Source organism: Pristiophorus japonicus, chromosome 1, assembly GCF_044704955.1.
Source record: "Pristiophorus japonicus isolate sPriJap1 chromosome 1, sPriJap1.hap1, whole genome shotgun sequence".
In the NCBI taxonomy this organism is placed as follows: Eukaryota; Metazoa; Chordata; class Chondrichthyes; family Pristiophoridae; genus Pristiophorus; species Pristiophorus japonicus.
This window is the reverse complement of record NC_091977.1, coordinates 309,472,976-309,485,656: the sequence shown is the minus strand read 5'-3', so window position 1 is coordinate 309,485,656 and position 12,681 is coordinate 309,472,976. Positions and strand designations below refer to the sequence as shown.

At 44.4% G+C, this 12,681-nt stretch overlaps 1 protein-coding gene across 1 annotated transcript in view; it reads left to right on the top strand.

Annotated features, from left to right (window-relative positions):
- The window catches only part of bloc1s5 (biogenesis of lysosomal organelles complex-1, subunit 5, muted), a 158,493-nt gene that overhangs the window by 73,504 nt on the left and 72,308 nt on the right, over window positions 1-12,681 (top strand). Inside the window, exon 6 of the mRNA XM_070888559.1 lies at window positions 8,136-8,210. Within this exon, the coding sequence (XP_070744660.1) occupies window positions 8,136-8,210 (75 nt within the window). The remainder of the gene's footprint in view (window positions 1-8,135; window positions 8,211-12,681) is intronic.

The following is a 12,681-nucleotide window of genomic DNA, read 5'->3' as shown; positions in this document are numbered from 1 at the left end:
TAGAGTAGGCGTCCACTACAACGAAGAACGTTTTTCCTAGAAAGGGACCCACAAAATCTGCGTGGATCCTGGACCATGGTTTTGAGGGCCAGGACCACAGCCTAAGTGGAGCCTCCCTGGGGGCATTGCTCAATTGTTGTGAGCAAGTGTTACACTGGCGCACGCACGACTCCAAGTCCGAGTCAATGCCGGGCCACCAGACGTGGGACCTGGCGATAGCCTTCATCATGACTATGCCTGGGTGGGCACTGTGTAGGTCGCGTATGAAGGTTGCCCTGCCTTTTATTAGCAGGACGACGCGGTTTCCCCATAAGAGGCAATCCGATTGGATGGACATTTCGTCTTTACAACGGTGAAATGGCTTTATCTCATCTTGCATTTCTCTTGGGACCGCTGACCAACCCCCATTGAGGATGCAACTTTTTACAAGAGATAACACAGGGTCCTGGTTGGTCCAGGTCCTGATCTGGCGGGCCGTTACAGGTGACCCTTCGCTTTCGAAGATGTCCATGACCAGGCACAGGTCTGCGGGCTGCGCCATTTCTACCCCGGTGGTGGGCAACGATAGCCGGCTGAGGGCATCGGCGCAGTTCTCAGTGCCTGGTCTGTGGCGGATCGTATAATCGTAGGCCGACAGTGTTAGTGCCCATCTTTGGATTCGCGACGAATCATTGGTGCTTAAGCCTTTGCTTTCCGAAAACAATAAGATTTGGGGCTTGTGGTTAGTTTCTAACTCGAACCTGAGTCCGAACAAATACTGGTGCATTTTTTTTACCCCATACTCACAGGCCAAAGCCTCCTTCTCGACCATACTGTAGGCTCTTTCGGCCTTGGATAGACTTCTAGACGCATATGCGACTGGTTGGAGTTTGCCCGTTACATTTGCTTGCTTTAAAACACACCTGACACCGTACGACGACGTGTCACATGCTAAAACTAGACGTTTATCTGGGTCATACAATACAAGCAACTTGTTCGAACACAGCAAGTTTCTGGCCTTTTTGAAGGCGGCCTCTTGATTTTGACCCCAAACCCAGTCGTCTCCCTTGCATAGCAACTTGTGCAACGGTTCGAGCAAGGTGCTCAACCCTGGAAGAAAGTTACCGAAATAGTTGAGGAGTCCCAGGAACGAGCGCAGCTCCGTTACATTTCGTGCCCTGGGTGCATTCTTGATGGCCTCTGTCTTTGAGTCCGTGGGCCTGATGTCATCTGCCGCAATCTTCCTCCCAGGAATTCTACCTCTTGGCCAGGAAGACACACTTGGATCGTTTCAGCCGGAGTCCGACTCTGTTTAGTCGACTTAAAACCTCTTGCAGATTGTGCAGGTGTTCGGTGGTGTCACGACCAGTGATTAGGATGTCATCCTGAAATACAACAGTGCGTGGAACTGATTTCAACAGACTCTCCATGTTCCTTTGGAAGATGGTTGCAGCCGAGCGGATCCCGAACAGGCACCTGTGATGCAAAAACAGTCCCTTGTGTGTGTTAATGCAAGTTAATTTTTTCAACGACTCAGCCAGCTCCTGGGTCATGTAAGCAGAGGTTAGATCCAGCTTGGTGAATGCCTTTCTCCCTGCTAATGTCGCAGAGAGATCATCGGCTTTGGGTAGCGGGTACTGGTCCTGTAATGAGACTGGGTTGATCGTTACCTTGTAGTCACCGCAGATTCTGACCGTGCCATCATTCTTTAGTATTGGAACAATCGGGCTGGCCCACTCGTTGAATTCAACTGGTGATATGATTCCCTCGCGTAAAGTCTGTCCAATTCGATCTCCACTTTCTCTCTCATCATGTAAGGGACCGCTCGAGCCTTGTGATGAACAGGCCATGCCTCGGGGACCAAGTGAATCTGTACTTTGGCGCCAGTGATGTTGCTGATGCCTGGTTCAAATAAGGATGGGAACTTGCTCAGCACTTGAGCACAGGAAGCATCGTCCACTGAAGACAGTGCTTTGACGTCTTCCCAGTTCCACCGAATCTTCCTCATCCAGCTTCTGCCAAGCATGTTGGTCCGTCGCCTGGTACAACCCACAGTGGCAATTCGTGCATCTCTCCATCATAGGATACTTTTACGTTCGCACTGCCGATAACTGGGATCAGTTCCTTGATGTAAGTGTGTAGCTTTGTCTGAATCGGGCTCAGCTTGGGTCTTTGTTCTTTGTTGCCCCACAGCCTCTCAAATGCCTTCTGGCTCATAAGTGACTGACTCGCCCCCGTGTCCAACTCCGTGGAAACAGGAATGCCATTTTTCTTGACTTTCATCATCATGGGGGACTTTTGGTAGTGAAGGTGTGTACCCCGTACACTGTTTCCTCGGGCTGAGTCACCTCTCTAGTTTGTACTTTATGATCCTTGCTGGATCGGAAACCTCCTGCTGACTTCTCTGATACGTTTTGAGTCACAGTTTTTCTGCACATTCGCTGTGGGTGATTTTGGCCGCAGCCTTTGCACACATAGTGTCTGAATCGACACAGAAGGCCCGATGGTTACCCCTGCAATGCCAGCATGTTAAACAATTCACATTTACACCCCTTCGTGGACTCTGAGTTGGGCTAATTCTTTGATCAACATTTATTTTCTGCACAGTACTGGGAGGATCTCAACGTTGAGGTCATGAATGCCTGGCTTAAGGTGATGGTCCGCTTCACGTCCCATCCCGTCATGAAAACATCCCGCAACACATTGTTGAGGAATTCGCCAAATTCGCACGGTTCCGCAAGCCTTCGTAGGTCTGCAACATACTCCGCTAAATCCTGGCCCTCGGTTCGGCGGTGTGTGTAAAAGCGATACCTGGCCAGTGAAACCCGAGTAAAGGTTTCACCCTCTGTAAACTTTTCAAAGCTACCAACGGCAGCCATCTTTGCGTGTAAGTCCGTGATCTGTACTCGTCGCCAGTTAATATATCTCTACTTATCTATAGAATAACTCTGCTTGAACTGCTGTGACCTTAGTCTCTTTATTGTGCCTGCAGAGCGCTTCACAATGTGGTGACCAGCCTTTTATACAGCTCCTGCCTGGGCCTCCCACAGTTGCACCCTCTAGTGGTACCAGCATAATATATACACAAAGTATACATACATGACAGATTGCTTTGAGTTAGCCAAGGGTATAAAGGGATATGGAGCCAATGCAGATGGATAGAGTTAGGATACAGATCAGCCATAATCTCATTTATTGGCGGAGCAGGCTCAAGGAGCTGAATGGCCTACTCTTGTTCCTATGCTCTCATAAGTTAGTAGTTCCATATCTCTGAAAACATGGATTTTGATAGTTTTACAGAGCTATGAAAAAGACCCTTTAATAGACATCACAGTTCATTGCTAAAGGGAGTGATGCCCACCAAGCTACCATCAACGTAATTGCTCTTCTAAACTAGTCCCTGCCCAACCACCTTCCTGTCAATAAAATACCATGAGCCTGAAATCTGCAACAATTCTATTTCAGGTTTACATTTCAGGATTATTGATAATTTTGGGGGGGTCTTCACAGAGAATTGTAAATAATGAATTATGTTAAGGAACAAAAATAATGCAGCTGGGCAAGAAGTTAGTTCCAAAATGAATTTTGAATGGTCAGAAAATTTCAATCAAGGGCTGACTGCACATGCAAATCTGATGCACCTTTGAGAAATTCATGTCATAATTACATTGGAAAATAAGCATCTAAATGGAGGAGAAAAGGGATCTGGGGGTGCAAATACACAAATCACTAAAAGTAGCAATGCAGGCTAATAAGGCCATAAAAAAGCAAACAAAGCATTGGGGTTCATTTCTAGATGGATAAAATTGAAAAGCAGAGAAATTATGTTGAACTTCTATAGAACCTTGGTTAGACCACACTATGAGTACTGTGAACAGTTCTGGGCTCCATATTATAGAAAGGTTATCGAGGCACTGGAGAAGGTGCAAATAAATTTTACTAGAATTATACCAGAAACTGAGATTTTTGTTAATCATTGATGGGATGTGAGCATCGTTGGCAAAGCCAGCATTTATTGCCCATCCCTAATTACCCTTGAGAAGGCTGTTATCATAGAGAAATGTTTCCACTTGCAGGCAAGGCCAGAACTAGGGGTCATAAATATAAGATAGTCGCTAATAAATCCAAAAGGGAGTTCAGAAAAAACTTCTTTACCCAGAGAGTAAACCACAAGGAGTAGTTGAGGCAAATAGCATAGATGCATTTATGGGGAACCTAGATAAACACATGAGGGAGAAAGGATTAGAAGGATATGTTGATGAGGTTAAATGAAGTAGGGCAGGAGGAGGCTCATGTGCAGCGGCAGCTATAGCTCACTCACCTCTGAGTCAGATGGATGTGGGTTCAAATCACACTCCAGACACTTGTGCACATAAATCTAGGCTGATACTCCAGTGCGGTTCTGAGGGAGTGCTGCACTGTCAGAGGTGCCGTCTTTCGGATGAGACATTAAACCGAGGTTCTGTCTGCTCTCTCAGGTGGACGAAAAAGTCGCATGGCACTTTTTCGAAAAAGAGCAGGGGAGTTATCCCCGGTGTCCTGGCCAATATTTATCCCTCAATCAACATAACTAAATAACAGATTATCTGGTCATTATCACATTGCTGTTTGTGGGAGCTTGCTGTGCGCAAATTTGCTGCCGCGTTTCCCACATTACAACAGTGATTACACTCCAGTAGTACTCCATTGGCTGTAAAGCACTTTGAGACATCCAGTGGTCATGAAAGGCGCTATATAAATGCAAGTCTTTTTTTTCTTTTTAACACCAGCATGGATCTGTTGGGCGGAATGGCCTGTTTCCGTGTTGCAAATACTCTCTCACAATTACATTTTTGCACAGTTAATAACGCCTTTCAATCTGTAGCCCTCTTTCCCAATGCTGCTGTGAGGCACATCCTGCAGGAATCAAGCGATTCTGACTTACTCCTAAATCTTACACTTTTGTTTCTCTTGTATCACTTCACAGAACTTTTCCTGACACTAACTTGTTTATACAAGGCTGCTCATCAATCACTTCCTCCAATGACCTGCTGTCTAACGAGAGCAACCTCGCTAATTAGTAGGACCACGGCTGTGTCTTCCTACCGTAAATCTGGAGCTCGGAACACTGATTCCTGAAAGGGAGACTCTTGTGAAGTGAGAGCACATGGTGTGTCCCGCCTCCTCCCACTCTTCCATTTACCTACTTTTTAATGCTTTATTACAGCTGAGGAGAGATAATGTGACCCATCTGCTGGCATTCTCCCACTGAAAACAATGTGAGCACCATGGGCCACTAGATTTCCACACCACCCTGTTATAATTAGCCTCTTGGCCTTCCATTTTATTTAAAGGGAAAAAAAGAAACTGTCTGCAAAATATCTATAAGATATAAATCAGAGAATGATACAGCACAGAAACAGGGCACATGGCCCATTGTGCTTGGGCCGGCTGTTTGAAAGAGTTATCCAGTTAGTTCCACTTCCCTGCCCCTTTCCCCACAGCCCTTCAATTTTCTCTCCTTCAAGCATTTATCCTTTTGAAAGTTGCTATTGAATCTGCTTTCACCCCCCTTTCAGGCAGTGCATTCCAGATCATAACAACTTGCTGCATAAAAAGATTTCTCCACATTTCGCCTCTTTTTTTCCAATTACTTTCTTTGTAGAAAAAAATGTCAGTCATTTTTTTTAATTCTCCATTTTCGTTATTTTGGCTGCTCGTTTTAATGTCCGTTACCTTTCCTCAGCTGAAAGAGGGGTAAATTATTCCTGGGTTCTTGGAGTTACTGTGTGAGTGGTCCATGAGAGCAGGCAGACCTCACTCGCTCTCTTATTATCCATATCTCCATGTCTATCTCTAACTGCTAAAAGCCTCGAGCCTCCTCCCAGCTGCTTCCCATGACAGCGTGGCCGCGATCTCATAGAATCATAGAATAATAGAAAATTACAGCACAGAAGGAGGCCATTTTGGCCCATCGTGTCCTCGCCGGCCAACCAAGAGCTATCCAGCCTAATCCCACTTTTCAGCTCTTGGTCCGTAGCCCTGTAGGTTACAGCACTTTAAGTCCAGATCCAAGTAAGTTTTAAATGTGATGAGGGTTCCTGCCTCTACCACCCTTTCAGAAAACCGTCTGGGTGAAGACATTTCCCCTCATATCTCCTCTAAACCTCCCCCCAATTACTTTAACTCCATGTCCCCTGGTTGTTGACCCCTCTGCCAAGAGAAACAGGTCTTTCCTATCCACTCCATCCAGGCCCCTCATAATCTTATACACCTCAATCAGGTCTCCCCTTAATCTCCTCTGTTCCAAAGAAAACAGACCCAGCATCTCCAATCTTTCCTCATAGCCAAAATTCTCCAGTCCAAGCAACATTCTTGTAAATCTCCTTTGCGCCCTTTCCAGTATAATCACATCTTTGCTGTACTGTGGTGACCAGAACTGCACACAGTACTCCAGCTGCGGCCTAACCCGTGTTTTATACAGTTCAAGCAAAATCTCCTTGCTCTTGTATTCCATGCCTCTACTAATAAAGGCAAGTATTCCATATGCCTTCTTAACCACCTTATCTACCTGGCCTGCTAACTTCAGGGATCTGTAGACCTGCACTCCAAGGAACCTTTGTTCCTCTACACTTTTCAGTGTCATACCATTTAATGTGTATTCCCTTGCCTTCTTAGACCTCCCCAAATGCATTATCTCACACTTATCCGGATTCATTTCATTTGCTACTGTTCTGCCCACCTGACCAATACATTGATATCTTCCTGCAGTCCACAGCTTTCTTCTTCATTATCAACCACAAAGCCTATTTTAGTGTCATCTGCAAACCTCTTAATCATACCCCCAACATTTAAGTCCAAGTCATTGATATATACCACAAAAAGCAAGGGACCCAACGCTGAGGGCTGCAGAACCCCACTGGATACAGCCTTCCAGTCACAATCAACCATTACCTTTTGCTTCCTGCCTCTGAGCCAATTTGGGATCCAACTTGCCACTTTGCCCTGTATCCCATGGTCTATTATTTTCATGACTAGGCTACCATGTGGGACCTTATCAAAAGCTTTGCTAAAATCCATACACACTACATCATATGCACTACCCTTATCGACCTTCCTGGCTACCTCCTCGAAAAATTCAATCAAGTTAGTCAGACACGAACTTCCTTTAACAAATCCATGATGATTGTGTTCGTATGCAGGTAGAGCAAGTAATCAGGAAGGCAAATGGGATGTTGATCTTTATTGCAAGGAGGATAGAGTATAAAAGCAGAGAAGTCCTGCTACAACTGTACAGGGTATTGGTGAGGCCACACCTAGAGTACTGCATGCAGTTTTGGTCTCCGTATTTAAGAAAGAATATACTTACATTGGAGGCTGTTCAGAGAAGGTTCACTAGGTTGATTCTGGAGATGAGGGCGTTGACTTATGAGGAAAGATTGAGTAGGTTGGGCCTCTACTCATTGGAATTCAGAAGAATGAAAGGTGATCTTATCGCAATGTATAAGATTATGAGGGGGCTTGACAAGGTGGATGCAGAGCGAATGTTTCCACTGATAGGGGAGACTAGAACTAGGGGACATAATCTTAGAATAAAGGGCCACCCATTTAAAACCGAGATGAGGAGGAATTTCTTCTCTCAGAGGGTTGTAAATCTGTGGAATTCGCTGCCTTAGATAGCTGGGTCATTAAATAAATTTAAGACAGAGATAGACAGTTTCTTAACCAATAAGGGAATAAGGGGTTCTAGGGGAGCGGGCAGGGAAGTGGACCTGAGTCCATGATTGGATCAGCTATGATCGTATTGAATGGCGGAGCAGGCTCGAGGGGCCGTATGGCCTACTCCTGCTCTTATTTCTTATGTTTTTATGTTCTTATGTAACTTGCAAAATTATTACATTTCAAAATATAACTAATAATAAAGTAATGTTATGTTTGTAATCAGCGCTGCCATAAATATGAATGCAAAGATGAGCAATTTGCGATACAGGTTGTAACTCTCCAGTCCGGGACTCTCTAATCCGGAAATATTCGCTGCCTTAGATAGCTGGGTCATTAAATAAATTTAAGACAGAGATAGACAGTTTCTTAACCGATAAGGGAATAAGATCGATCAATGATATCTTCATCAATGCTTATTCTTGCCTCCACTTCTCTCTGTTCTTCTCTTTTATCAGGTTCTTAGAGCTACAGATCCTCAGAAATCAGTCCCGGCGTGGGATATGTCCTGGTTTCCCGCGCTGTTCAGTGAGGTAAGCGGGCCGGGCAAGGGAAGGGAAGGGCAGGCGGCTGACTGAGGCACCGAAGCTGGGCCTGAGGGAGAGGAGGATTTTAAAAAACGGAGTAATTGTAGACAATGACTAAATGCTGCGCAGTAGCCTTCTGCGGAGCACAGAAGGCTTCCAGGTTGTCAATTTCAACTGTCACACCCTGCGACTGGAGTGAATAGATTTGTGCATGAGCACACAAAACTCGCAAATCCAGCCTCGGGGTCGGGACCCAACAGCCACCTCCATCTTTTTTTGAATTGCCTGGAGCTGGAGAGGGGGTTGGGGGGAGACATGACATTAAAAAAAAAGAGCAGCAAACCAGCACGGAGAGAGAGAGAGAGAGAGCGAGACCCGAGTTTCGCAACTGGAGTGTGACGGAGGTGTTCAGGAGTCCGGTAAGCCTAGACTCGGCGTAACCTCCCGTGGTTCGGAAAATTCTCTGTTCCAGCAAGGGTGCCGGACCAGAGAGGACCAACGTATATCTGTACCTCAGACCATTTAATGTGCCTTTCTACAACTTAATGTCATTTGGAAGAAAGCAACACATTACTGTGGTACAAAAATGATTATGATGATTCATACCAAGAAGATATTTACTTGCAAAAGATTAGACATTGGATGGGTTGTTATCTCTAGGTGAAGGATCAGCAATATTCAGAGCACATAACTAATTGACCGGGAATGTTGTGTTTGGACATGGAATATGCACTAATTTGTCATGGCTCGATTGGGAATTCTGATATGAATATAAAGTGCCTTGGCCAATAGAATTTTAGATAACATTTTGAAAAACATTATGGACTGGCGTTTCTGGTAGGTTGAGCTGGTATTTCCAGTGCAATTCCTCCCAAATCAGCCAAACCAGCGCAAAAGATTGAGGAATTTGAAGCGCAAATTACATGCAGCGCAAATCAAGTTTCTGCAATCTTTTACGTTAGTTTAAAACTGGCCGGACCCCTGATCGAATAAATCACCATTGCAAAATGTCGCTAATTGAGCCTGTTTGCAGGCCTTCGAGGAGCCTTTTAAATTAAACTGTGTTTTAGGTGGGAGCACACTAATAGGCAATTTTTAAAGCTTTTAAATATATTTTTTTTAATTTACTAAGAAATTGACTACTGTACACCAATGAAACTAGTATATCTTTTTGTATAGTTTCTTAAAATCATTTTCAGTTATTTAAAATTGGGTTACTCACAGGTGGTGAACTAGATACACTGATTAAAAATGCTTATTTTATTGTGATAAACCAATTTTTCAGCTGTACTAATAAAACTGGTTACCTCGTTTAAACATAGCACGGAATATTTATTAATGCAAACATTTTTTGAAAAAATTACATTCTAAAACGCTGCCTGATTGCACTGATCCATGGCAGATTTTACTTTTCATGCTATGCAAATAAGATTGAGCAGAAACTTGAGTAAAAAATTCACTTTGCAAAATGAGAGCAATTTTGAGCGCAATTTCCACCCAGATTGCTGATTGCGCCCAAAGCAGAAACTCTTGGCCTATATGTTTCAATAAACGTTCAGCAAACAAAGAAACATAGAAAATAGGTGCGGCAGTAGGCCATTCGACCATTCGATAAGATCATGTCTGATCATTCCCTCGGTACCCCTTTCCTGCTTTCTCTCCATACTCCTTGATCCCCTTAGCCGTAAGGGCCATATCTAACTTCCTCTTGAATATATCCAATGAACTGGCATCAACAACTCTCTGCGGTAGGGAATTCCACAGGTTAACAACTCTCTGAGTGAAGAAGTTTCTCCTCATCTCAGTCCTAAATGGCCTACCCCTTATCCTAAGACTGTGTCCCCTGGTTTTGGACTTCCCCAACATCTGGAACAATCTACTCGCATCTAACCTGTCCCGTCCCGTCAGAATCTTATGTTTCTATGAGATCCCCTCTCATCCTTCTACACTCCAATGTATAAAGGCCCAGTCAATCTAGTCTCTCCTCATATGTCAGTCCTGCCATCCCGGGAATCAGTCTGATGAACCTTCGCTGCACTCCCTCAATAGCGAGAATGTCCTTCCTCAGATTAGAAGACCAAAGCTGAACACAATATTTCAGGTGAGGCCTCACCAAGGCCCTGTACAACTGCAGTAAGACGTCCCTGCTCCTATACTCAAATCCCCTAGCTATGAAGGCCAACATACCATTTGCCTTCTTTACCGCCTGCTGTATCTGTATGCCAACTTTCAATGACTGATGAACCATGGCACTTAGGTCTCATTGCACCTCCCCTTTTCCTAATCTGCCACCATTCAGATAATATTCTGTCTTTGCGTTTTTGCCCGCAAAGTGGATAACCTCACATTTATCCACATTATACTGCATCTGCCATGCACTTGCCCACTCACCTAACCTGTCCAGTCACCCTGCAGTCTCGTAGCGTCCCCCTCACAGCTCACACCACCACCCAGTTTAGTGTCATCTGCAAACTTGGGAGATATTACACTCAATTCCTTCATCCAAATCATTGATGTATATTGTAAAGAGCTGGGGTCCCAGCACTGAGCCCTGTGGCACTCCACTAGTCACTGCCTGCCATTCTGAAAAGGACCCGTTTATCCTGACTCTCTGCTTTCTGTCTGACAACCAGTTCTCGATCCAAGTCAGTATATTACCCCTAATACCATGTGCCTTAATTTTGCACACCAATCTCTTGTGTGGGACCTTGTCAAAAGCCTTTTGAAAGTCCAAATACACCACATCCACTGGTTCTCCCTTGGAAAAACAAGGAAAAAATTCCAGAAGATTTGTCAAGCATGATTTCCCCTTCATAAATCCATGCTGACTTGGACCAAATCACTGCTTTCCAAATGCGCTGCTATTCCATCCTTAATAATTGATTCCAAAAAATACCCCACCACTGATGTCAGGCTAACTGGTCCATAATTAGCCGCTTTCTCTCTCCCTCCCTTTTTAAACAGTGGTGTTACATTAGCTACCCTCCAGTCCATAGGAACTGATCCCGAGTCGATAGACTATTGAAAAATGATCACCAATGCATCCACTATTTCTAGGGCCACTTCCTTAAGTACTCTGGGATGCAGACTATCAGGCCCCGGGGATTTATCGGCCTTCAATCCCATCAATTTCCTTAACACAATTTCCCGCCTAATAAGGATATCCTTCAGTTCCTCCTTCTCACTAGACCCTCGGTCCCCTAGTACTTCCGGAAGGCTATTTGTGTCTTCCTTCGTGAAGACAGAACCAAAGTATTTGTTCAATTGGTCTGTCATTTCTTTGTTCCCCATTATAAATTCACCTGAATCCGACTGCAAGGGACTTACATTTGTCTTCACTAATCTTTTTCTCTTCACATATCTATAGAAGCTTTTGCAGTCTGTTTTTATGTTCCCGGCAAGCTTCTTCTCGTACTCTATTCTCCCCCTCTTAATTCAACCCTTTGTCCTCCTCTGCTGTATTCTAAATTTCTCCCAGTCCTCAGGTCTGCTACTTTTTCTGGCCAATTTATATGCCTCTTCCTTGGATTTAATACTATCCTTAATTTCCCTTGTTAGCCACGGTTGAGCCACCTTTCCCATTTTATTTTTACTCCAGACAGAGATGTACAATTGCTGGAGTTCATCCATGTGATCTTTAAATGTTTTCCATTGCCTCTCCACCCTTTAAGTATCATTTGCCAGTCTATTCTAGCCATTTAACGCCTCAAATCATCGAAGTTACCTTTCCTTAAGTTCAGGACCCTAGTTTCTGAATTAACTGTGTCATTCTCCATCTTAATAAAAAAATCTACCATATTATGGTCACTCTTCCCCAAGGGGCCTCGCACAACAAGGTTGCTAATTAGTCCTTTCTTATTACACATCACCAAGTCTAGGATGGCCAGCTCCCTGCTTGGTTCCTTGACATATTGGTCTAGAAAACTATCCCTAATACACTCCAGGAAATCCTCCTCCACTGCATTGCTACCAGTTTCATAGCTTAAGTCACCCATGATAACTGCTGTACCTTTATTGCATGCATCCCTAATTTCTTGTTTGATGCTGTCCCCAACCTACTACTACTGTTTGGTGGTCTGTACACAGCTCCCACTAGTGTTTTCTGCCCCTTGGTATTCCGTAGCTCCACCCATACCGATTCCACATCATCCAAGCTAATATCCTTTCTTACTATTGCATTAATTTCCTCCTTAACCAGCAATGCCGCCCTGCCTCCTTTTCCTTTGTCTATTCTTCCTAAATGTTGAATACCCCTGGATGTTGAGTTCCCAGCCTTAGTCACCCTGGAGCCATGTCTCTGTGATGCCAATTACATCTTACCCATTAACTGCTATCTGCACAGTTAATTCGACCACCTTATTCCGAATACTCCTCGCGTTGAGGCACAGAGCCTTCAGGCTTGTCTTTCTCGCATACTTTTCCCCTTTAGAATTTTGCTGCAATGTGGCCCTTTTTGCTTTTTGCCTTAGGTTTCTCT